At 43.3% G+C, this 25,915-nt stretch overlaps 1 protein-coding gene across 6 annotated transcripts in view; it reads left to right on the plus strand.

The window, feature by feature from the left end:
* Positions 1-998: 998 nt before the first annotated feature.
* EHF (ETS homologous factor) overlaps positions 999-25,915 on the plus strand; it is a 37,977-nt gene continuing 13,060 nt past the window's right edge. Inside the window, exons 1-4 of one of the 6 annotated variants that reach the window (XM_016133102.2) lie at positions 999-1,133; positions 19,391-19,490; positions 23,192-23,437; positions 25,663-25,725. In XM_016133102.2, coding sequence (XP_015988588.1) covers positions 19,394-19,490; positions 23,192-23,437; positions 25,663-25,725 — 406 coding nt within the window. In that variant the 5' untranslated portion in view covers positions 999-1,133; positions 19,391-19,393. Of the gene's footprint in view, positions 1,134-18,094; positions 18,867-18,899; positions 19,107-19,159; positions 19,223-19,292; positions 19,491-23,191; positions 23,438-25,662; positions 25,726-25,915 lie in introns of those variants that run through there. The other 5 variants (XM_036221134.1, XM_036221133.1, XM_036221132.1 and 2 more) reach the window with 5 other exon arrangements.

A 25,915-nucleotide genomic window follows, 5' to 3' on the forward strand; every position in this document is an offset into this window, starting at 1 on the left:
AAAAGTTAATGGTTAGGGGAGTGTGTTTTTCCTTGCTAGGAGCCGTCTTTCACCTGTGCAAGTGGAAGTACATTGGTGACCCAGTGAAGCAGGCCCTTAGCCCAGGGTAATGGAGATTGCAAGAGCACTTGAAATCCGTAGAGCCTCCCCAGGATTCCACCTTCTTCCTGCCAAACTGTGTTGTTTTTATTTCCAGTTTCAGCATCTTGGTCTTTCTCTCTCTAGCTCTGACAGGAATGTCAATAAATAGTAAAAGAGACCACATAAATGTTAAGAGGAAGTAAAGAACCTGGATAATACGCCAACAGGATAGTTGACTGTTCCACCTAACAACTCAGAGGAGACTTCAGTCCTGGGACCTTTTCTTCAAACTTTCTCCCAAGGCCAGAGGAGAATGGCTTTTCAAAGTCCATTGAAATTGCCAAGGGTAGCTGTTAAAAAAGCAATCATGCTGCCTAAAGAGAGAACCTATGTTGTGGGCCACCTGGCTGAGAGCCCCACCAGAACCTGGTACTCACACAGCTGGGGCAAAGATCTTGATGCTAAAGCAGAGTGGACTAAATATAGATTAGTACTTGAGACAGATGCCACTCCTCTATACATCATCTCCTCCAGATTTGAATTTCTGCTCACTTGGTTTCTACATTCTCCCTTCCCGATGGTGTCTTTGGGGAGCACGTATGATGTTTTTCACCTGAAACAGCCTCTAAGCCGAAAAGAGCAGTCACCACCAGATCAGTTCCTCATCCATTAACAGGTTGTCTCTCTGTTCCTGAGGCACAGGCATAACCTGGTTAGACCTGTTTTGTTTGAACACTAACGTGTGAGTTGGCCAAATGCAAATGAGCCAATGTTTGTAATCCTTTATTTTATTTTTTTAAAGGACTGGGCAGCCAATAAGAAGAGGGGGAAGTGACTTAGGGAATTCCCGGTTGGTGGCTTATTGCTTAACATCCTACAAAATGATTTAAAATTATTGTCACATGTATTTATCTTCACTCTGATGAGGGCTCAGACGTGATAACACCCCTGGTTCCCCATCCCTGTAGGAGCTGGCGTGAGGGCTGCCTGCTGCCTCTCCTCCATTAGCCCCAGCTATTGGATTTCCCACCCAGAATCGTTAGGTAAATGAGGTAAGTCCTTATTTTTAAACCTTCTTTTGAATCTGGAATTCAATCACCTGAGTGGAAAGAGAAGCCTGCCTTGAATCAGGCAGATGAAACTAAAGCAGACTCCTGGAGGCAGCAGGCAGGAAGTAAGCTCACTTCACTTGTGCTTACCTCACTGGGTCTTATTAGAATCGCATTTTGGGGGGCAGCTTGGCTACTTTGGATGTCATCTGTGAATTCCCTGTATTGGATCTGAACTTCCAGTCACTGTGAATTTAAAAGCCCCTGGTTTCTTTCCCTCTGTTTGTGTGACAAGGCCACCCTGGGTTGAATTCTGAATCAAAGAGGCAGCTAGGGAGAGGTGACCCTGATAGAGCTCGGTGAAGAACTGGTTGGCTCAATAGCTGTTGGGGCTCAGAGCACATGTTCTCACTTTCTAGAGATATTTTTGTTGGTTATTTTTACTGATTCAGTTGAAGGGAAAGGCAGATTCATTTTTAGCATATTCTAGTGTCGGAAAATGGCTGGAAACAGGCTAGGGTGTACGCATCCACACTGGAAAAAATGGTCAGGCAGACAGGTAGGTGAGGGCATTGGGGAAAGCTGCACACCTAAAAATGACTTTCTAATTTTGGTGAAGAGTTTTGCCATATCGCAAAGTGACAAACTAACTCTTTGTTCCATAATGGGGTACTATGACCACACAGACAGACATGAGTCAGCAGCACCAAATTTTTTCTAAAACAGGTGCTATGTTGATTTTGTTTGGATACCATGGAGAAGTGTTGGCCTCAGGGTGGACGGAACTGGGAACACTGGGGATTTAATCTTCTCGTTGGTAAATAAAAACACTGAGTTGGGAAAGCGACATTTTCACCATCCGTCTTTGCTGAGATTTAGTATATTTTCAGTATCGTGGGAGCGTATGTCTTTTAAGATGAAACATAAGATTCTGGGAGTCTAAGTGCACACAGGTGTCTCTGTTGGTTATTTCCACTGACCCTAGCAGCAGAATGAAAATGAGTGAGTGAGTGGATTCTGTGAGCGTTCTGATGGAAGCTCTAATTCAGTTGATTCGGCAGGCATGGGTGTTAGGTTGTGTTCAGATAGAGCCTTTTGATGTATAAAAGGGTAGTAGGGGATCATGACTGGCCATGTGCTAATTCCACTGAGGGCAAGGGAAAAGTCAATTTCTAATAACAAAGACAAAGTCATGTTATTAGGATGACCTTCATGGAGAAGCAATGCTATCAGAAAAGGCTCTTAAGAGATTTTAAGAATGACTTTAATAGTTACATTTGGTTTGCAGAAGGCTCCACTCGTCCTCTTTCGGAGACCTAGAATTCTGTGTCTATGAAATAGCTCACCAATTCTATCTTCTTTTAATCTGAACTTGTGTAGAATCATGTCACTTCCACACCAACTGCTAATGGCTCATGTGGATAGATTTTAAAAACAATGATGAAACATGAAATGAAGGTCATTTGGAAGTTTGTAATCACATTTGAAAAATAATAAATATGATGGAGGCACTCCTCTTCCATGTTTCCAAAGTATTTTACAGAGGCGTTTTAAAAGAAAGTAACTTTGAGGGAACAACTGTGCTGTAAGTTCTCTTGAGTTACTGTTCAAGATGGCGGCATCAGTCAAAACCTCTTTAGGGTGATTGTGGATAGGACGATACATTTGATCCAAATCTCAAATCCAAGTATATTTTTTCTTTTGTGTTAAAAACCATCTATTTGTTAAATTCAAACAATCCCTTTTCACCTCCATTTTTTAGTATATTGTGAGCTCCCAAATATGGAAATAACTTGGGGCTTTGTGGACCTCTACATTAACACTTAGGATTCCATGTTTATGCTCCCACTAATTCATGCAGTTTCTTAGATCCTCTTTCAATATCTTTTTGAATCCTTGAGAGGCTGAGACAAAACGAAAACTGAGAGAATAAATATTTACTCAAATGCATTCAGTTAGCAAATTGGAAACTAGAAGGGACTCGTATCAGGTATCAGGTCAGAATTGGGAGAGCTTTAGGCCAAATTTCACCTTGATGAGGTAGAACTGAGCATTTTAGAATCTTGTAATGTTCTATTTCCTCCTCATCCTTACCCCCTGTCTCCAAATTATAGTATTTTAACCTGTGGTGGTGTTTTTTAGACCACTTTGCTTTTCTGAAAGCACAGTGTAAGAACCCTGTTCAAAGTTAAAGGATCAAACACATAGAGGTTTATACAAATCATTAAAAAGTTATTCAGTCTTTTCCCCTTCCTCCAGATGGAGTCTTTTCTTAGTCCTCTAAAGAAGATGGGATTTTCAAAAACCTCTGGAAAATAAGATGGAATAAATACCAAGAATGCCACGATAGAACCTGTAACACGCTTGAGAAGCACTGCTACAGTTTTAAGGAACTAAATATAAAGTTGGAACCTGATTTGACACCTTTTTTCTGCATTTCAGCCCATTTCTTTTGTAAATTTCTTTCGTTTTCTGGTAGAATTCAAGCGACAGTCATTACTGTTGTGGGTGGGGCCCTGGTCAAGAGGCATTGACTCCACTGCAGGATGGTGTTTAGAGATCATGCTCTCTCACCTTGGCTTTGTTACTGAGTAACTGATGGAGTGCAGTGGCTTTCAACTTGGGTAAACTGAATCTGCAGTGGAGATTGTCATTGGAAGACAGAGGCAGGAAGGCAGCCATGTCATGGTCCTCTCAAAGACGTTGCGGAATAATTGATGAGATGGAAAAGATAAACTCTATTTGATGTTTTCTGTTTAATTTTTAATAATAAGATTTTTAATAATATGATTTGTCCTGAGGAGCAGGCAATCGTTCTCTTATTAGAAATACGTGACTATTATGTTTATTTAAATTGGACCCACTTTTAAAGGGCCAGAATGTTAAGCTGTGCAGGAAACAGCGCAGTGGGAAGAATGGCACCAATATTAGAATGAAACATATGTTTAAGCTGAATGGCATTGATGTCAGGACCTGAGACATGCTGGAGTAGATACTTCCATGGATTCCTCAGAGTTATTGGATAAAAAATTTATTGGACTTCAGAGGGGGAAAAAAAGATATTTCTCTAAGAATTTCAGATTCACCTTTTGAACACATGTGAACAAGACAGTACGCAGGACAGTGACTGGAACTGGCAGTCAGGAGATCTGGTTTTCTACCTCTGGCAATGCTGTGTGCCTAGAGCAACATGCCGCCCCTCTCTGGGCTTTAGTTTCCTCATCTGGACAAAGGAGTTTGAGCCCGATCATCTTTATGACCCATTTCAACACTCAGATTCTGATGACCAGAGAGAACCAGCTATGCCTAGAGATTACCAGGTTTAACTCAAGTCTGAAAGCTGGGAATGGGGTGGGAGATGCTCTCCTAAAAATGAGACAGGAAAGAAAATCCGTAGGGGCCTTTAAATGGCTTCCTTGGAGTCTTCTGAATTTTGGCTATGGGATAGGATGGCTGGTGGAAGTACTATGAATGAATAGTTGGGGCCTTTTCTAGAGGTGTTACAGTCTGCTCCTGTGACAACGTCCCATCTTTATCAATTTGCCTCATATGTCCAAAGTTGGTGGGAGTGTAGAAGTGGGTGAAGCTGACTGTTTTGTGACCACAGGGAGCAAGCAGTCTCTGTACACAAGTAGGCACTGTGATGATGTCATCTATAAAACACCAGAGCAGCCTGCTGAAAAGTGAACATTCAGGTACCCGTGGAGTTGACTCAGTTTGTGTAGCGCTGATCAGCTCGCTTGACTGATTGTCCATGAATTATTGGGTAGATTTGGAGGACTGGGACTCTTTCTCCTAGAGGAAGACCCTAGGGGAAATGGAAGGGTAGCATGGCGGAGTCACTGGGCAGCCAACCTGAAGACTAGTTTCCCCAGAGGGCCTCTGCCTGTATCTAGGGCAACCAGCACTTACGACAGGGTCAAGTAGGGTGGCCTATTTAAAGAGGCTCCAGAGTTTTAATTGGCCATGTTTTAAAAGAGACACCCTGTAAAAATACCCTTTTAAAAACTGATTTCACTAGCATCTAACCACACTCTGCCTTCAGTTTGTTTTACGGGGCTGGGTCCCTTGTTCTGGTTCATTGGATTCACATTATCGTCCCCCCTCCCACACCCGCCAATCTTCCTTCACACCCCGGCCCCCAGAGCCTCCTTGGACCCTTCTTTTTTCAGAAACATCTTAATGGTTGTTAAAGTCATCTACTTGTTTATTTAAAATATAGACAGCATAGGTACATTTAAAACATACTTTCTGATGAAAACAAAAGCAAAAATTAAAAGGAGTCCCAAAGTTCATTATAACATTTTGATTATTAGACCAATAGACCACCTCATTAACCCCAGTATTCGAACATAACTAGTTGTTTTTACCTTTGTATGACTTTGTCTAGATGCATACTTTCTATGATGTTGTAATTGTGGTAAACTTAAAATTTCATATTCTGCCATTTCCCCCTCACTCAATATCACAGATAAAAAATAACCAATCTTGAGAGTTGGCCCTCATTTGCCCAATTATGGATCTGAGAAATTTCAGTCACACTGCTAGCCCTTGCTTAGTCTAACATAAACTTCTTCCAAAAGCCTAAGTGGTCTCTTGGAACATAAAGAAGGTCTTCTATTTTTTATATATGACAATGGAGCTTGGAGAATATGGATGTCTTGTAGAGATTATTTTGGAATCCCTCTTAGGAACCTTTAAAAAAATACCCTTTGTAGGGCTAATGATATATTCTGGTGGTTGAAGTAAATGGGGGTCTGAAAGGTCAGGCTGTTTTCAGCCCTATCTTTCTGGTGACTATTGATAAGACATATTTTGTCTTTGTAGTGGGCTTTAGATTTGACCTGAATCAGCCTCTGTCTCAGTTATGTTCACTTATAAAATTAAAGAGCACATAGGTCCCCTTTTCACCCACTGTAACTCCACTGGCCACAAGTCTTGAGTTGAGGAACGCAGATGAAGAGCAGACTTTGCTTGTGTGTCTGAATAGGCAGTAAGCTGTGAACTTTGGTTGCTGGAATGTGGTACAAAGAACATTGGGTTTAGAGTCAAAATACCTGGGTTCAAGTTTGACTCTGCCTGTGGGTGGCTTAGCGACCCTGACTGAATTAGGTAAGCTCTAGAACCTAAGTTTTCTCACCTGGAAAATGGGGTTAATGACATCTGCACAGGCCTGTTGTAAGGATTAAATCAGACAAAGAATCTGAAAGCACCAAGACAAATGCTTGTGAGCAAATAGTAATTTATGGAGTGGGAACTGAGGCTAGATCCTCGACGTGGATGTTTTCAGTGGGTTCCTGTTGAGTCGAAGTGGATGAATAATTCTGGGATTGTGTTTTTTCGAAATGATCAACTTTGGTTCTGCACTGTGACCTTGGGAAAGAAATGCAATGAGGTTTTCACTGCAGATGGTGGACAGCAAGGAGAGGAATGAATCATGGTAGTGGGGAACCTCCAAATTGAACCTTGTCTTGAGCTGGCTGCAAACTGCAATTTGTAGAAGTTCTGGGGAAGACCTGGGATGGGGGGCACACGGCACATTCCTATCCCTGTGTCTTGATGCTTGGCATGTAGGAGCCTCTGGAAGAAACTGATTCCTCTCCAGGCAGTTCACATGACAAACTTCAATTTCATATACCATTGGCCACCCCTAAAATTTTTGAGAGTGTCTCCAGATATCTACTGACCACTCCAGCTAAAGCAGTATTACCCTGGCATTCTAGAGGGTTTGAAAAAAAATTCCTACTACTTATTATGCCGAGACACTATAGGGTATGCCTCCTATAATTTGTTCAAATGAGAATTCTGGCCACATGGAAGTGGTTTCTAAAAACCGTTTGAAAATGAACAAGCAACTTCTGCTGTTAATAAAACAGCAAGTATTCCTAACCTGGGATTCAGGTGAACAGCCTCAGCTGATAGATGGTCTCTGTCAAGAGTATATATTTTTCCCACACATTGTTCCTACCTGTGGTTGGGTTTAGAGTTGCAATGGCACCTTGGCATAAAGAAGATAATGGCAATAATATTAACAATGGTAACAACAGCTAACATTTATTGAGTATTTACTGTAAGCCAGGTACCTTTACAGGCATGTACAATGTCATATTTTGTTTAATTCTCCCAACTACTTCAGATGGTCATTCATGGTGCAAAGACAGAAGATGTTCCCCTCCCTTCCCCTGTGGTGATAGAGCATTGGTGCAGGTGAAGGCACTGAGCCCTGCCAATTATTTAGCTGGATGTGGTGAAATTGTTTGAACTTGTGATGACTCCCGATGCCGGGATGCTGCTGTGGAGAGCCCCTGCTCATCCTTTTCTTGATCATTTAGCTGACCTTTGGTGGAAAGCTGAGGCCTATCACACAGGGATGCTGTCATTTTTGAGTTGGTGAGTTTTATAATTTTGTTTGAGCACCAAAGATTTCCTCTGAAGCAACTGGAGGAATGACCGAATAATCAGCTGGAAGGAATTTGATTCCTTGGAAAACCGTTCTGGTATGAAGTTGCTTGCCTTGCTAATGGGTTTTCTTCATAAACCGGTGAGCTAGGAGAAGCAAAGCAAAATATGTCCTGGAAGGGAAAATGGGGCCCAGTGTGCCGAGTCTATCATTCCTGTGGGAAGGCATTAAAAAGAAACTCGGCTCTCTTGCCTGCTATCATTTAATGATTATCCGTACAAAACAACAACAACAACAATAACAACAACAACAACAAAACCAAAAACCAAAACCAAAAAACAAAAACCCTAACTCTTCTAAAGAGGAGATCCTCTAATTTGAAAGAAACATCAGATATTACTTGCTTCCTAAGCTCCAAATGTGAAAATGGAATAAGACTTAAGAGGTTCTGTCTGTTTTACAACTGAGTTTTTTTTATAAACTCTTCCAAGGTTTGAAACAAGGTCACGAACTTGGAAGAAAAGGGTGAGAATTTTCCTAGGTTTATTTGTTGCAGTGACGGAATTCAGGCTCCTCGAATGACATATCCACGGTCTTTCTCTCATCAGTGTGATGTCAACAACATGTCAGTTCTGTCATCAGGACACATGAGTGACAGCTCAGACCTCAGGTGTTTTGCTAAAGAAGTCGTAATTTCCCCTTAATTTTCCAACAGTTTTACTCTTGTTGTTATTACTGCTCTTTTATCATGGCTAATAAGTCTGAGGTGGCTTCAGGCAGCCAAGCCCAACTCCTGAGTCAATCTGGGGCTTTCAACAGAAGCCAGACTGAAGTTCTGATGGACGGGTTCGAGTGGCCGTGAACTAGTGCTTCTGGAGCATCCGCACTGTTGTACGCTAAAGGGAATTTTCATATTAGAGCACAAGGATAATTAAAATGCCTCCTATTCTCATTTAGGAATAAAATTATGGGAACTATACTTCAATAAGAGTATATGATCCTAAGAGACAGCCTCTTCCTCTCTAGAAATACAAAGATCCATTTTCGAAGCTACAAAGAATTACATTGCACTTCCCCCCACCAATATATTTATTATAATTCATCCATCCTCTGTGTCTTTAGGTAAGTTGTTTAACCTCTCTGTGCCTCGTCATCTGTAAAATGGAAATAATATTAGCTCCAATATTTAAGGTTATTGCAAAGACTAAATGAGATAACTCACATCAGCCCCAGCTCAATTCCTAGCACATTGGGAATGCTCAATAAATATGAACTGTCTTCACTGTCATAGTTTTGGTTGTTTTATAATTATATAGTCTGTGAGATTCCGAATGGTGGCTGTTGATCTTTCCTTAGCTGGAGCACCTTGGTCTTTTTTGGAAAGAAACTCGAATCTCAAAATGGTCCGATCAATTGTCCCAGTCCATCCCAACCCCTCCCTGGCTCCAATTCCCACCTCTTACCTCCCTCCACCCTTCCCGCATTCCTGCGCAGTTGGTCTTATTTATTTTTCAGTCAACTGAGGGTGTTGTTAAACCTTTTATTTTTCTGGCCACCCGCTTTGATTCCGAGGCACTCCACTCCCTGCCCTGCTCATGACAAGAAAGCTGGGCAATGCTCAGCCAGCCATATCCCTCCCCTGTCGGAACACCCTGTTCTTCGTGCTCCTTGAGAAGCAGCATTTTAGAGGTCTTTCCCCTCTGACTTGACTCCCCCATGAAGCCAGTGGTCTGGTGGTAATGCAGGCCCAATGGCCGAGAGAAAGCCAGGGGAAGGTGGTAGATAATCTAGGGGAACATCGTGCATTGCCCACAGCCTGTGCTTTCTTCTCAAAGCTTAGAAAGAGATATTAAGAGGCTTCTGCCTCTGTGTGTTGAAGGCTGGGTGATGATGCCATTGCTTAATTAGCGTTGTCATGATCTGCATTTGAGTGATTTGTTTAGCTCTTTTCGGCTTGAGCTCATCATGTGATATTGACAGCGATGAGAAATGAGAGTGCGGTGATGCTTGGATTAATCCAGAAATCACACCCTGACTATCTCAGGTCCTTTCCACCCAGGACCTGGGACTTCAAGTCACTTGGCAAGACATGGGTGACTCTACACAGCTCGCCTTTGAGGCAGGTACAGGAGCCTCATTTCCTCAATGGGAAAGCTATGGTCTAGCACTGGGGGTTTCAAATTATGCCATTTGCCCAGGGATGGACATAGGAGGTGTGTGGGCAAGACCAGCCTGAGATTCAGGCACTCTGAGTCTCTGCTTTAGCAGGTAACTCATAGACCACACCTACTTCCTGAACCATTTTGACTTTCAGAAGTCAATGATTTGGAAGAGTGTGGTCTGGGTTTTGATCCCATGCCGGCAGCCCTCTTCTCTGCCCTAGTTAATCTGATTCGTGATCGTAACCCGGGCCGGCTGGAGGTTGGCCATGTCATTTTGCAGATCTTGGACACCCCTCAGTGCCCTCACAGAGCCAGCCGATGGAAAAGTACAGTGTCTTCTGGATTCCTGGCTTTGCCAGCTCTGGCTGGTCTACTTGATACCTCCTTTACTTCTGAGGGAGTGGGAGGGGAGCATCCAAACTGAAAATGCAGGGTTCGTGTGTATCTGTGTGCGTGTGTGCATGTGGTGTGTGCGTGTGCGTGGTGTGTGTGTGTGGGTTTTTTTTTTTTTTTTTTTTTTTTTTTTTTTTTTTGGTTTTTATAGGAAAAACAAATTGGCATGAATGCTTAGTCAAACCAGCTCAGGCTGTTTGGGCAGATGCCTTTCTTTGCTTTTTTCTGTTTATTTTCCAACAAATCAATGCTTAACTGGTTGTTATCGGAGCAGAGCAACAGGTGCAAAAAAATAACTCCGCTGCCAACTCAAATGAAAAGGTAGAGCTTATACCCTCTGGGAGGTATTTGGAAGATAACAGAAGCCCCTGCCAGCAACTGAATTAACAGCTCTGTTTACGGTGGGTTTATGTTAACAGCCTGCTCCTAACACTCCTCCACATAAACACACCATTGTCTGGGGAGAGACATTCAGCCACCCAAACAACCAATGGCTTTATTCTGCCTGGAGTGGAGATTGGTTTTGGCTGAGGTTGCTTTGTGAAACTCAGGGGCATTATTACCCTGTCTGCCAGCTTGATGTCTTAGTAAGGGTTTCCTGTGAAAGCAAGGGCACGGGGTTGCCAGAGAGAAGAGGATTGGTCCTGCTTTGAAACGTAAAGTTCTTTTCAAGGTGGGTCATTTCCGAAGGCCAGAGCGGGTTGCCTCTCTCTCTGCTCTGGCTCCACTCCATCCCCAACGGGAGGTGGAGAATGAGCTCAGACAAAGTGGCATCCTTGCTGAATATCAGGGCAGGGCAGGGCAGCTGTCTGTGTTTTGTTCACTATTGCGTCTCAGCACCTAGCGCCATGCCCAGTGTCTAGTAGACATTCGAATATAGATATATTAATTGGAGGGGATGGATAAATATTTCTAGTAGCAGGCAAGCATTTTTTTTATGATTGTTCCTCTCCACTGACGGCTCAGATATCAATATTCTTGGAGATGAGGCCTAAAATTCAGATGGTTAAGTAATGTTTTAAAGGGGTAAGGTGGAGGTGGGATCAGGTAAAGGCTAACTCAGCCAGTCATAAGATTCTCTTCATAGAAGTAATTGTCATAAAAATCCTCTGCAAATGTTGTGTTCTGAGGCTGGGTTTGTTCAGTCTGCAGAAGCTCATACTTGTAAGTAGCTGAGCACTGTTGAATTTGCCAGTTTGGTGGTACTGGGTGTTACAAACTGCTTTATTTCAAGTTGTCAAATAATATAGTGATAGAATCTCCACAGATGGATCGGAGTTTGAGTTCTCCAGATGAAATGTGTTGCCTCTGACTTTTCAAGGGTTTCCTGAAGATTATGGCTGTTTCCTTCAAGGCTACTATCTCCTGGAGTTAGTTATTGTTTTGTGGGAAATTGAGAGAAGGCAAGGGGGTGAGTCTATGACCTGTTCTTATCTGTGAGAATGCTTAAGGATCAGTTAAGGGAGGCTCTTAAAAATGTAGATCCTGATTCAGTGGTATTGCGTAGGACCCCAGGAAACTTCAAGTTTAACTCCTTCTCTAGGGATGATGATACAGGTGAGCTATATACCAAACATAAATAAATGCCTGCATGGCCTCTTCCGCCAAATAGGAAAATGAACATCATAAGGTAATCCTGGATGCTCCAGTTCCCATACCTGTGCCTTTCCAAAGACCAATAATGATCTATGATTGTTATAAGAAATGAGGTCTGGCTCTTTTACTGTACTTTTTTTTTTTTTTTTAATTTTATGATCATTTGATTTTAGACTAGAGAAAGGGAATTAGTGGAGAGATAGATACTTAGGTTCAGGGTGGTAGAAAATTTGGTGAATTATTCACTACATTGCCAAACAGGGGTCCAGAGTGACCGTGCTGGATGTATGGTTCCTACTTCAGCTGCTGAATGAAAGGGACAGTGGGGCCCTTCCTAGTGTCCCCTGTAGGAGAATGAGGTGACACCCAGCCCAAGTGAGAGAGCAAAAACACAATACCTCCTCTTACAGGTTGTGTAGTAAATGTATATCTCTCAATCCTGACTCTACTAAAAAGTTTTGTTTTAATTTCAAACTAACCTGAGTACAAGAGAGATCCATGATGTCCATAGATCTATAGGGGACAATGAATGGTCTTCGAAGGGCGGGACCCACAAATAAATGCAAAACCAGGTGTGGATGTACTATTCGGTAGGAGAGAGACCTAGCTTCTGTTGAGGTCTCAAAAGTCTCTGTGACCTTTTAAGATTCAAAGCTTGCCCTATTCTTAGTTTGTCATATCTGAATGGGATTGATAAGGGCCTCAGGGGTCATGTAAGGTAATCTCATCTTTTAATCAACTTTGGTGCCTCTCCTGCTTCTTGTCTGAGTCTGGCACCAAGAATGATAAAGATCAGCATAATATGTATATTTCCAAATGGCTTACAGTCAGTAAAGTGTATCTATAATGGATCAACACTTGGCCTCCTGATACTGCATCGCTGCCCATGGGAACGCTTGAAAGCCCAGGAATAATACTTTAGATGTTGCCCCTGGGAGCATGAAATGTCTGCTTCAAAACACATTACAAGTTTATAAAATTACCCTGTGATGTAATCCCACTAGGATCAAACACATTCCCTAAGCTGAATCACATTTTGATTCATTTGAAAAACATGAATTATTGTCCGTATTACATTCAGTTAGATTTCACATGTACATGAATTTTCTTTTCTCCTTTTTGGGAGCAGTTCTTTTGAAATGACAGTCATACTGAAACTAGAAGTCACTGAGTCATTGCAACATCCTAAGGCAAATGCTGTGAATTCATGTGCTGGTAACTTTGATTAAGGACTGAGAATGGTCTGGATATTGCTGTCATTACAAAAGTAATTATTCAAAATGCCTAATTGCTCCTCTGGTTTGAAAAGTAAAAATACCCACAAGCCAGCCAGTTTTGTGGCAGTTTGGGGAAGATGTGGTTGAATGAATAAAGGAGCTGAGAAGAAGGCAGACCACGGGTTTGACTCCTAACACCCTGCGGCTAGGGACAGAGAATACAGGCACAAGCCCTGCTTAAGATCTGCTCTGTGGGCTTAATCGCTCCCAGTATACCTTTACCTTCTCAGTAGAAAAGAGTGCTTCTTTGGCTTGAAGCCTAGTTCAAATAAAGCAAAAATAACTATGGGGCAGTTTATTTCCAAAATATAGGATAAAAATAAATTTATTGGCTCATAGAGGCAGTATTTATAGTATATATGTATTTGTGCATATATATGTGTATATGCATATATGTTATATATGTGTGTGTATATATATGTATATGAATATATAGATCTATTTAATGGCTAAGAGAGTATCATGAATTAAACTGCCCCAGCTTTTGAATTACTAACATATTCCTACCTAAGCATATTGTAGAAGTGACCAAATGAAGGCAGCTCTTTGTTTCATCCTGGGAGCTCTTGGATGGATATACTGAGAAGAGAGATAGCTTCAGATTGCTGTGGCAAAGGGCAAAGAGGGTCGCAATCAGGGTCCCTTCGTGACCGAATGGGCCAGAGAATTTTATAGTCTCGGAGAACCGTGATAAAAGTGTGAGGCCTCAGATGGCCCATGGAGAATGCCGTGACTTTGTATGGATTGGGTGGGGGTGAGGATGAGTTGAGGGCAAAATTCTTCACTGGCAAAGTACTCTGTTTTTAGCAGAACAAGGCTAATTTCCCAGGGTTTGCTGCTAGGCAGTCTGAATTTCAATTCTCTTCTAGCTCCAATTCTTCCTAAGCTCCATGACCTAATCGCTCAGATCCTCAGATTGGCCATCTGTGAAATAACATAATGCTTTATAGAGTTATTGTTATCTTGACTGAGAGAATACATTTTAAACTATTAGCACGGAGCTGGCACATTTTACTTTTTCCATAAGCCCTGGCTACTATAGCATAGTTATTATTATTTTTATTGTTATTTTTACAGCATTCAGTCCTAAGTCTCGGTAACCCCACTATGGAGCAAAGAACACCTGAGCAGGTCCAAACTGGGCTGTGTTTGTCTTTGCCGAGAGGCTCTCTCTGAGCATTTAAGAGTAGAGGCCAGTTAGAAATTTTTAGCCTCGTTAAGAGTGCCGAAGCCAGGCAGAGCCTCCTGGGTTCTGGGTTCTGGGAGCCTCCAGCTCCCTGACAGTCTCAGGGGTGCCTCCTTATTTGCAGTGATCGAACATTCATTGTGCTGAGGGACACTGTTGGATAAAGAAACCTCTCTGGCAAGAGCTCCCATTTTAGACGTGATGCTCTCCTTTGCACCTGCAAACCACCCATGGTGTGTGGGAGAGCAACACAGGGCGATACCCAGAGCCTGCGGGGGTGTGCCCTCCCACTGCTCCTTGGAGCCTCGAGAACAGTGTGTCTTATGGGGAGAATGGGAGCAGGAGGGATGGCTTTCAGTCTCTCAAGCAGGGACCATGCCCACAAGGGCATAGCATAGCTTCTGTGAACAATGGCTGACAGATGCTCTTCATAGCTCAGTCTAATAGTGCATCCATACAGCAGCCTAGAATGGGGGGTGGAGAGGCAGGAAATTCAGCCTGTGGCTCAACTGTGCCAACTAGCTAGAATTGGGGAATATTATGTAGATAGAAGAGGTTAGAGGCCTTGTTTGAAATAAATTTGGCCTTCAATTTCGTCTTTGGAGAGTCAATAAAAGAGGAAGAATACAATAAATAACAAGTTTTGTTATTATAAAAACCAGCAAACATGAGTACTTACTAAGTGCCAAACACTTTTCTAAGCATTTTACAGGTATCTGCTAATTTTTTTTCAGGTATCCTCTCATTTTATCTTTCAACAATTCTTTTCATTTCATCTTTATTTCATAAATGAGGAAACGGAGGCCCAGAGAAGTTGAATTACTTATCCAAGCTTGCTCCATTAGTAAATTAGCAAAACTAGGGTTTAAACCATAGCCATCTGACTCCAGAGCCTGGAGCTACCAACCAGTACCCTATCTTGACTCTGAAGAGTCTACCCTGGCCCCAAAAATGTCCCCAAATCCAACCAACACAGTTTAAAGAGAGACTCATGGGCACACCCTATAACAATAGCTAACATTTCATGGCACTTGCCAGGTACAAGATAACATGCTGAGTTGAGGATTTTACAGACATTCTCATTTAATCTGCACATTAACAACCCAAGGTCACCACACCAGCAAGATCAAAGCCTGAGCTGTCACCTCCATAGGCTCTATTTTTAACCAGTGTTCTTAACTGGGGGCAATTTGGCTCCAGGGGACATTTGGGAGGGGAGGGGGGCATGCTGCTAGAATCTAGTGGCTAGAGGCCAGGGATGTGGCTCAAGGTCTTGCAATGCACAGGACAGTCCCTGCAACAAAGAACCATCCCAGCCCAAAATGTCTGTCATGTAAAGGTTGCGAAACTCTGCTTTCTACCCAGCCCACGCGGCTGAGGACCGCCCCCCAGGATTCTCTCTTGAGCTAGATACAAGGATGGGTGGTCCTTTTCCAAGCTTGCCTTTAGCTTAAAAGGTGGAATCATTTTTACTTAGGCACTAAATTTACTTTTCAAAGTAAAGTATATTAGGAAAAGACCTTGAGAACTGATGTTTAAAGAAAGGAAAAGAAATTGATTTTCACCGAGGGTGTGACGCCAAAGTAGATACCTTGAAATCCATTGTACGATTTATCTTTCAAAACAGTTTTTAGGCTCCGTTTTTAGTCACGTTCCCTATGACTCTCCCTTTCAAACAAGGGAAGAAACTGAGGCTCAGATAGGTTTGAGCCACGTAACACACTTGAGGTTACGTGGCTCGAAGATGGATCCTCGATTCTAATCCAGCCTTCAAAGATTCCCAAGTCTCTACCTCATACCCTTGATGCTTTTTTTCCTTTTCAGTACGAAATAATAAAAGGTATGCTGAAGGTAAAGTAGAAAGCTTAAAGAAGAGCATTAAATAATCCTCCTACTTTTTAATTAAAAGGATTGCTTTTACACCATAAAGTAACCACCATGTATCAAAGAAAGTCTGTATCTGTATATGGGAGTGTGGGTGGGTTAGTTATAATAATGTTTTTTTATTTTTATTTTTACAATTTTCAAGGCACATTTATTATCCATTATCTCATTTGATCTCCATAACAGTCCTTTGAGGCCGTTGGGGGCAAATGTCCTCATTTTACACCTGAAGACCTGGGCCTCAGAGCGGGGTAGGACTTAGTGAAAGGCTTTCAGCTGTGCCACCCCCAGGCCCTTTCGTGCCCACCTTGAGGCCACCGCCCTGCAGTGCTGCGCTGACCGCCTTTCCTTACAAGCCTGGGTGAACTCCAGTGAACTTTGACTCACTAAGAGTTAAGCCACATAAACTCTTTTATAAGTAGTAACCATTTACTGCACCCTGTAAAAAAGGGCCCCTCACCATGCTGGCTGCTTTCCCTAGGAAAGAGGGTGCCAGGAGGGAACAGTGCTCATGCACCCCAGCCTCTTGGGGGGCTGGGTAGTGATGGGGGCCAGCAACCTTGTAATCTTTGAGGCTTCTCTGTGGGTTCACAGTGGTTCTGGATGCCTGTATGAGGTCACGATGAGAAGCTACTTCTGTCCTGAGTAAAGGGGCTTGTGGGCATTGGGCCACAAGGGGAAAACTGGCCCACGTTATCCTGTGGCATTTACTATACTCTGTTTACTACCTGCTAAGCTCTCCTCATTCATGACCTCGTTAGATTCTTAGAGGACTTTGAGTGTGGGATTGTTCCCATTTTACAGGTGGGGAAAGTGAGCATCAGAAAGTTTTTGGCTAAGCAGACTTGAAACTTGCACAGTGAGCAAGAGAACTAGGAGCTAAGCCTGCACCTCCTCAACTCCAAAGCCAGGGTGCTTAGCCCTTGCACTACCCTGCCTTTCAGTTATGGGGGGGAAGTGGTTTTTTTGAGGGGGAGGGAGGAAGAAGCTATGAGCCAACCAAAGAGATAACTCAGAATTGGCCCAGGCAAGTCTTGCTTCCACTGAAATGGCCACTTTGAAATGGCCCTCCAGGCAAATCCTTGTGAAAGAATTTCAGGGAAGTCTTCTCTGCCCAACCCCCAAGCCTGGAGGGCCTATTCCTCCGTGCGGATGGGCTGGGCTCTGAGCTTCAGCCCTTTCAGGGTTAAACAGTAACCTTTCTACTGCTTGTGGTTGAGCAAATGCTGGCAGGGAACAAGCCCAGCCTTGAGCAAACAGGAGACTGGCCATGCCCCTTCCCTTCCAGAGCCACCCCTCTGGGGGCTGGGAGCTTTTATTTTGCCTTGAAGTCCCTCATCTGATTTCTTAGGCAATCGCTCTAAAAAGTTGGATGAAAAAAAAGTCCAGTTATTGTGACAAAGAGAAGGTTTGACTTGATTTGCTTTTCCTTCTCTGAGGGTGAGAATCAAAGAGGTTTCTGGAAGAGTACTTTAAAATCAGTTTAGTCACCTCTTTTTAGATATTTGTGTGGGGAAACTGAGGCACTTGGTTGTTTCTGGATAAGGTTATCCAGGGAGGTAGTAACTCTCCTCATAGTAACACCTGCCATGGAGTCATGCCCCACTTTGTGCCAAGTTCTCAAGGTGTGTAGACATTCATTTAATCTCCAATCAATGCACATGGTAGGTATGATGATTTGTATTTTGCATATGAAGAAACTGGGGTTCAGAGAGGTTAACAACTTGTCTGAAGTAGCTCTACCCTTAGCTGGTAGGTTGCAGAGCTTGGAGTCAACCCCAGCTCTTTCTGGCTTTGAAACTTGCAGAAACCACAGCTCTCCTGTCTTCCCATGCTGCGGTCCCTTCCCTGTCACAACAGTCATCATTCCCACCCTGCCTTTCCTTCTCCGCCTTCTACTTAGGCTGGATTCAGGCCTAATTATTTGCCAAACAACCATAATGATGATATTAATAATCATCGTGGATGTTTCTGTCTAGCCTACTTTGTTGCTTTGTCCCCAGTACCAAGAACAGTGCCTAGCCCATTAGAGGGCTGATAATTTTTGTTGAATAAATGAATACGTGAATTAATTTTTATTCTTTTTTATAAGCCCCTCTATTCCTTCCTTAGGCCCAACACGGAACTAGAGAAGACATAATAAAATCAGAGGAAGGGGTATTGAGGGCTGTAACTACTCTGGGTGGACAATTTTGATCCTGAGGACATTGGCGACACTCAGGATGCAAGATTTCCCCTAAACGAGCAAAAAAATTTTTCATGATCTGCTGCTATAAAGCTAACTTTCTGTTCCCATCCCAACATTTTAGAAAGTGCAAGTTACCTGTATAGTCTCTGGGTACTGTTCGAGCACTTTCTGAAAACAGGTTGCTCTTCTTCTGAATGGTCAAACATTCATTCAAATGGGGCTGGAGGCTAAAAGGTGGAGGTACCTGGCTTAGGGGTGAGAACATTACAGATGCTGGGGAATTGAAACAAATATTTCTAAGGTACACACATTTTACATTGTTTAATAAATTCAGGCACACTCTTGGAAGAAAAGTGGTTCTTCTGGGTCTTTCACTGAGAAAATGAGTCCTCAGACTGAGAAAGTCACCTTTCGGTCCGCTATGAAGCTTGTGGTATTTTCCAGGTCTCTAAAAGGAAAGGGAAACCTAGTCAGAATTTTCACCAGGAAGGAAGGGGTGAAGCAGAATCTTGTCAGGGAAACGGATTGATTCCTGATATTATCATGGAGCCAAATACTGGAGGAGCTCTAGGTAAAATATGACCGAAGCCCTCTGACACTAGCTCCTCCACGGCAGGTGTCTGAGCTGAAGAAATTTGTTGGGTGCCCAGGTGAGGGGCTGCCCCTGTGTGCCGGGATTGGGGAACACCCGATTTCAGGTCAGGGATCCAGCACGTATGTTGGGTCTGTGCTACCACAGGTGCTGGCTTGGACATTCATTGATTGCAATTCCACTTTAAACAAAATCTCCTTGGCATTTTCGCTTTTGCACAAAAAAAAAAAAAAAAAAAAAAAACCGAAAAGAAAAAGAAAGAAACCTTGGCTGCTGGCCAGACGCGCCCTGTGAGCAGGTATTGCATTTTCCCTCCGCTTCATTCCTGATCAAAGATTATTCATTTATGAATGGGTGGCTGTAAAAACTTGCCTCATGCATATGAAAATTGAACCTGGAAATTTTTAATTGCCAGTGAGTTTTGCTTTTACTGAAAGAGCCGTGGCAATATGCTTTGGAGGCAATGGTTGGAAAAACAAATTCTCCTCTTTTTTTTTTCCCCTAAATTAACTCTGATCTGTATTCTCAAATGACGTTTGTCCTGGAGGCACTGACTGAACTGGCCGTTTGATCCTCTTACAGATCATGATTCTGGAAGGAAGTGGTGTAATGAATCTCAACCCCAGCAGCAACCTACTCCACCAGCAGCCAGCCTGGACAGACAGCTACCCCACGTGCAATGGTAAGGGGGCCGAGTGGGTGTCACAACCCATGGGGATTTTTCTTTTGCTTTGATTGGATTTCATTTCCCAATTTAATGTTTGGTAAATACAGCAGGAGATGTGAGGGACAGGGATAATGGAGAACACTCTTCATGCTGGAGTTCTCTAAAGTCTCTGGGGCTCCAGACTGAAGACCATTTGATATATTGCATTGTTTTCTCTCAGTATTCAAGGATCTGAGTGGACAGCCTGGCAGAGAGGGTTATAGAAGATGTGCTCAAAGGGAAGGCCACCTGTTGAAGCTTTTAACAGTATTTGGCTTGGGATATCAAGATAGGATAGGAGCGAAAGGTGTGTTTGTGTGTGTGCATGTGTGCGTGTGTGTGTTGTGAGGAAATATGGGAGTTGAGGAGGGGAGGATTATAGCTGCTTAATCGGTCTTTCCGTTTCATCTTCCAGTGACCTCCCTTTGAAGGGGAGAGGAGATTTGTTACAAGACCATGTGCCCTCCTTTAGCGCTTTAATCTAGAACCTGTTGATTAGAAGAGGGAGGGCCTGGTGGTGGGGATTATAGAGGATTTGGTGACCAAGCCTATGGCGAACTGTAGAAGTGGAACCAAATAAAGTCACTGCTGAATCAGGGCCCCACACCCCGCTCTGCAGGCATTCAGTTTAGGCAGACTGCTGTGCGTCAAACTGCAGCGGGTTTAAGAAGCTCTGGGTCTTCTCCCACCCACCTACTGCTCATCTCCTCACCAGAGACTCTGCTGCTCTTGATTCTCCTGAAAAATGGAAGTGGCCTGTCGGTGAGCAGAGTCTGAAAAGGAGTGGGAGGATAATGGAAGGATTGTAGTCTCCGTGCTAATCCGTGTGCAGCTCCGCCTCTTTCAGTTTAGAACCTCAGCCTCACACGGTTGAAAGCACGGAACGGGTGACCTTCCCTGACTTGATCACCTGTCCCGCCAAACTGCTGCCTTTTCTGGGCAGTGACATTTTCTGTTGCAGGTCTCAGATTGCCTGTGGGGACCTCAAAGGAGGATTCGGAATAGGACAGGAAGGTTCTTCACACTGGAAAGTCTTTGGCATCCTCAGGTCCCTAGACCCTCAATGGAGGCAGCCTTCTTTCTGTTTGCTTTGGAGAAAGCTGGGACAATTCGTTTAGCAGAAGTAGATTTGGGTGCCACTTTTACTTCTTAACTTCCAGAGCCCCCAAAGAAAGCCTAGCTCCTTGATGGGGTGGGGGAAGTCATTCAAATGACAGAGAAGACCTGAACTCACAGGGTTTTCGATGTTTCTCCTGAAATTTCAGGAATCGGATGAGTTCCCTGGCCGGTGGGGGTAATTTCCCTGTTGATTTCAGATAAAATTCTCTGGTTCATTCAAGTTCTAACATGATGCACTATCAGGAGGAACTAGCCTTTGATCTGGATCATGTCAAGTTGAGAAAGAAATTATTCCGCACCAGTTGTTGGGTCATTGAGAGTTATTGCTTTTCGTTTGCATACCCTGAGCTGCACTGACATAGCATTACAATTATTTTAGAAAAAAAAAAAAATACAGACTTGGGGAGCCACAAAAATATATCCAATCCTTAAACAGCTTTATTTGTGAGACCTCCAAAACTGAGGGGAAATGGAAATATCTATTCCAAACTCCATGAGTTTGAATATTTGGAAACATTTCTATGTAATTAAATTTTTGGACTAGATTTTCCCAGTCGTTTTCTCTGTTCCTCTCCATCGCTGGCTTCCTCACCAGGGCCCAAGCTGCTGGTTGAAGGCAGCTTTTAACTGCCTATGAGGCATGAGGCGTAAAGCCCACATTGTGAGTGGCCTGTGTCACCCAAGGTAGTCACCTTTGTGCCTAAATAATCTCAACCTCCTGCTCTTAGTGCTTCTGCAGTCTGGAAGCAGTAGATAGAAGCAAGGGTTGGTTTGGAAATGTTCCCCCTTTCCCATTCCCTCTGAGGGTGTTGAGGGCTAGGCCGTGGGCATTATGGGAATTCAACCTTTTAGGGTTCTTTGGCTTCTTGCAACTCAAACTGTGGATACAAACCAGCATCATCATCAAGTGGAAGCTTGTTAGGAATGCAGAAACTCAGGCCTCACCCCAGATCTGTGGAATCAGAATCTGCATTTAAACAACATTCCCTGGTGATGCATAACCACATAAGGGTTTAAGAAGTACTGATCTAGGGTGACCTTGAAGAAAGAGTTAGGGACAATTTTTTAACTATGCGTTTCTCTATTGATCCATCCTTGAGTTTGTGGGAATTTCTGTGTGTCATATTCAGTTGGATTTCCCCTCCTTCAGCTTGGTGGACTACAGTAGTGTCTTCCCCTTGCCCTTGCCCCTCACCTTTCCCAGAAGAGAGCTCTTCCCCTTGACCTCTGTTTTCAAGAGGACTATAAGATCTCTCAGCCCTGTCATACGTCTCTGGAGGCTGGCTCTCTCTTCTCCAACCCCCAGGACTTTAAGCTGACTTTGTGACATTCTCTTGAGTGACCAGGAAAGCGACATACATAGATGGTTAAACCTCAGCAGCTTTTATTGGATTGGCTAAACTTCACTTCTTCACTGCTTTTGAATTAACTATCTAATGAATGCACCTCACGAGTCTTCCAGGTCCCTACATTATTTCTTCTTCGGCAATGAATTCCATTGAAGAAATCTGAAGAGAGCGTCTATGGTAGCAAAGTCTCTAAGGTAGTTTTTTAGGAGATACAAAGATGGATAAGACAGAGTTCATGACCTTGAGCATACAATTCACAAAGGAGAATAAAACAATACTTAGATACTTGTAAAGGAAATCAGGACATGACAGAAGACATTAGGATAAATACCCAGCACGTCTCCTGGAGATTCAGAGAGTAGCCCTCACAGTAAGTGGGAATCTGTGATAACTTTGCGGGGTGGTCAGAGTTTGAAAACTAGGTAGGAATTCAACAGGGAGTGATTGGTAGAATACAAACTCAAAGAACAACATAGAAAAAAGACAAAAGTCATAGTTCACTTGAAGAATAGCTAGTGAAGAGCCTCAGTGCCTGCTTTGGCAGTTTTATGCCTCATTTCAGTGGATAATGGGAAGTTACTGAAGGTAACCAAGTAGGGACATGACATCAGAGTAGCTATAATAACCATCGTGGGGCCACGGTATGTCAGCACAGTTAGCAGATGAATGATCTGGACCACTTTGGAGAGAAGCAAAGGTATCAGAGAGAAAAGAACCTTACTCTCTTGCCTCATTTTCATCTGCAAATGGCCTGAAATTGGGATGTGTGAGTGTGTAAGAGAGAAAAAGATGGGAAAGAGAGAGGGGAAAGGAGAGAAGAAGAGAATTATGTCGGGATGAGCAAAAAGCTAACAAGTTGCTGAAACTGTAGCGATGCTCAGCTTTCATGGTACTTTGGGGAAGATGGGGAATGAGCTTATGGTCTTAGAGCATTTCAGGTCTCATGTCCTCATTCAGCTCCCAGGGGTAAGTCTTGTACTATGCAGACACACAGAGGCTGAGTGATTGGTCCCCACCGTAATTGGGAAAGAACCATATTTCCAAGAAACCTCCTCTTCAGAGCTTGTCTCGTGCTCCAGCCCCCACCGACACACATGCACTGCGGTTGTGTTCCCCATGACATCTGGCAGCCAGCAGTGCATCCTCCCGTCTGGGATTGTGCCCGAGAACAAGCACGGGTCACTCACGGAACCACCTCCTATTTTGCAGTTTCCAGCGGATTTTTTGGAGGCCAGTGGCATGAAATCCATCCTCAGTATTGGACCAAGTACCAGGTGTGGGAATGGCTCCAGCACCTCCTGGACACCAACCAGCTGGATGCCAGCTGCATCCCTTTCCAAGAGTTTGACATCAACGGCGAGCACCTCTGCAACATGAGCTTGCAGGAGTTCACTCGGGCGGCGGGGACAGCCGGGCAGCTCCTTTACAGCAACTTGCAGCACCTCAAGTGGAACGGTGACTATCTCTTTCCCTATCTTGCTAGGCGCCGGCTGAGAAGAGCAGAGACTTTGCAGCCAGGAGGATTCCTTGTCAGGGGCATCAGAAGATGGTCTCACTTCCAAATTACTGTTTCCAAGACAGGGAAGTAGGAGGGAAGTGAGAGGAAAAGCATGAAGCCTAGAATATAAAATATGTCTAGTTCCCTACAAACCCAGTGTAATTTAATTCTTTCCTTATGGTTAATCTTCCGGGCACAAGGGCTAGCCAGGCATTCACAGAATAGCTGCTGCTCTCAGAAAACCTTTTCTGCTTTCCCTCGCAAACAAGGTTTAATAGTTTCATTCCCAATTTTTTGCTTGTTGAGATCATCATAGCTACTTTTTATTTTTAAACATCTAGATCTAAGTTCTTAAGATACAATCTAAGGGTGGTAAAAAGATATACAAAATTGGATCTATGTTTTCATTTTAGAAGAGGAGAAGGATTACAATATTTCAGCAGATTTGTAAAAGTTCCATTAACTTAAAAAAGCAGGGGCGAAGAGTGTAGAATTAATGGTCCGGACATGTGTGGGATGTTTCTGCAGTGATTTCTGGAGTTGGCACTACCTAGAACCCCAAATGTCTCTTTTGAGGCCTCTCCTAGCACCCAGATAGGCACCATTCAGACTCTGCCCTTTGTTGATAGTTTATTCACATGCGCGTACATTCTATACTGGCTTGTAAGACATGTGGGTCAGACAACTCATCTTGCAGAATGACTTTGATACTGTCATAAAGTTCTCCTGATAATGGCTGTAAAATGCCAGCTCTTTGGAAAACTATTAATATTTTGGAAAGCAGTGATGTATAAGACTAGCAAGCTGTCCTGTCTACATCAGAATGAGCAAGTCTATCTTAGCAGCACCTGTGTTTAGGCAGGTGGCTGGAGTTGTGGAAAGCACGAGTTCCAGGGCTATGAACCAGGTTCAGACCCTGACAGCTCTTATCAACACTGAGGAAGACCCAGAGTCTGGTCACAGAGGTGGTAGCAGTGGTGGCCATTTTGGATGACCTTATTCAGCTCCTGGGCACTCCCTTTTTCTCACCCACCTCACAGAGGTGGTTGCTCATTTTTCTTTTACTAGAACCAAACCAAGCAAGGCTCTATAAATAACCCCTAGGAATCTTCAGAAAGAACAGGCTTACACTTGAGGAATTAAAAATATTTACCTCCCACCTCCAATTAAATCCAATCCTTTAAAGCTTTGCTTTGATTGCAGCCTAAGGCAGGGAATCCTGAGAGGGGATGTGGTTGTCTTTACCCTTCCATCTTTGACTTCCATCTTTGACCTTTGGTAACTTGTTTGGCCTCACTGTGTGCTGCCGGTGACTCTGAAAATGCCTAATGACCAGATTTCTCACCTTTATTTTGTTGTTTGTCTTTTTGTAGACATTCTATTAATTTACATCTGTTAAGTGTTTACTTATACTAGATACTCAAAGTGAATAGATTCATTTAATGACCTTATGAAAAAGTGTTGTTCCCATTTTACAGATGAGAAAACTGGAGGTCAGAGAGGTTAAAGACATGACCCCTGCTCCCAAAATATTTATAATCTGTCTGGGGAAGAAAAACATGAGAATCATTCATAGATATATACATGCTTTTACCTATGACACATCTAGAGAGAAGTTGCAAGGCATAAATAAGGGAAGAATCACTGCATTTATCCACATAGCTTATAGATTGGATCTAATCAAAATGGGTTTGATTTCATTTAGGATTAAAAAAGAATCAAGTTAGTTAAATTAAAATGGTTTTCCTTATGTTTTTGTTTTCATTTTGTATCATATCTTAGTTTTGGAAAGCACCCTAGAAGCCATCTAATGACTTTATCTAGTTTAATCCCCTAAAATTACAGATGAGAAAACCAAGACCCAGAAAAGTGAAGTGCCTTGCAGTTATTAGTGGAAATACTGGCCTTCTGATTTTTGAAGTTCTAGTCCCACCATACTAGATGTCTTCCATATTCAAGCCCAAAAGTTCCATCTGATGTGGGTGCCCTAGCTACTGATTTTCTGGACCAGGAACCAAGGCTTGGGTTTGTAGATGCAGAGGGAAGCCTCTCCCATAAGCAAACAGAGGTGATCAGGCACAGGATTGGCAGAAGCTCTTCTAAGATGCCAGCTCCATCTTTGTTTAAACATCATGTTGTGGCTCCATGCGAGCCCTCTCTGACCTTCCCAATCTGTTCACAGGCCAGTGCAGCAGTGACCTGTTCCAGTCCACGCACAACGTCATTGTCAAGACCGAACAAACTGGTGAGTGGTAACAGACAAAGAGAGACAACTTGGTAGGCGAAGCCCTGGGGAGGACAGTTGGGAGGGAGCACAGAGGAGTATGGGAGCAGGACGCAGCCAATATTTTGGCAGGAAACCCAGGGATGCCTCCTCCCTGGTTGTCTCCAATGGGCCGTGAGCCTCATCACTTGCGTTTGGGATGAGCGACTGC

The sequence above is a fragment of the Rousettus aegyptiacus genome, unplaced genomic scaffold (assembly GCF_014176215.1).
Source record: "Rousettus aegyptiacus isolate mRouAeg1 unplaced genomic scaffold, mRouAeg1.p scaffold_m13_p_5, whole genome shotgun sequence".
Classification (NCBI taxonomy): Eukaryota; Metazoa; Chordata; class Mammalia; order Chiroptera; family Pteropodidae; genus Rousettus; species Rousettus aegyptiacus.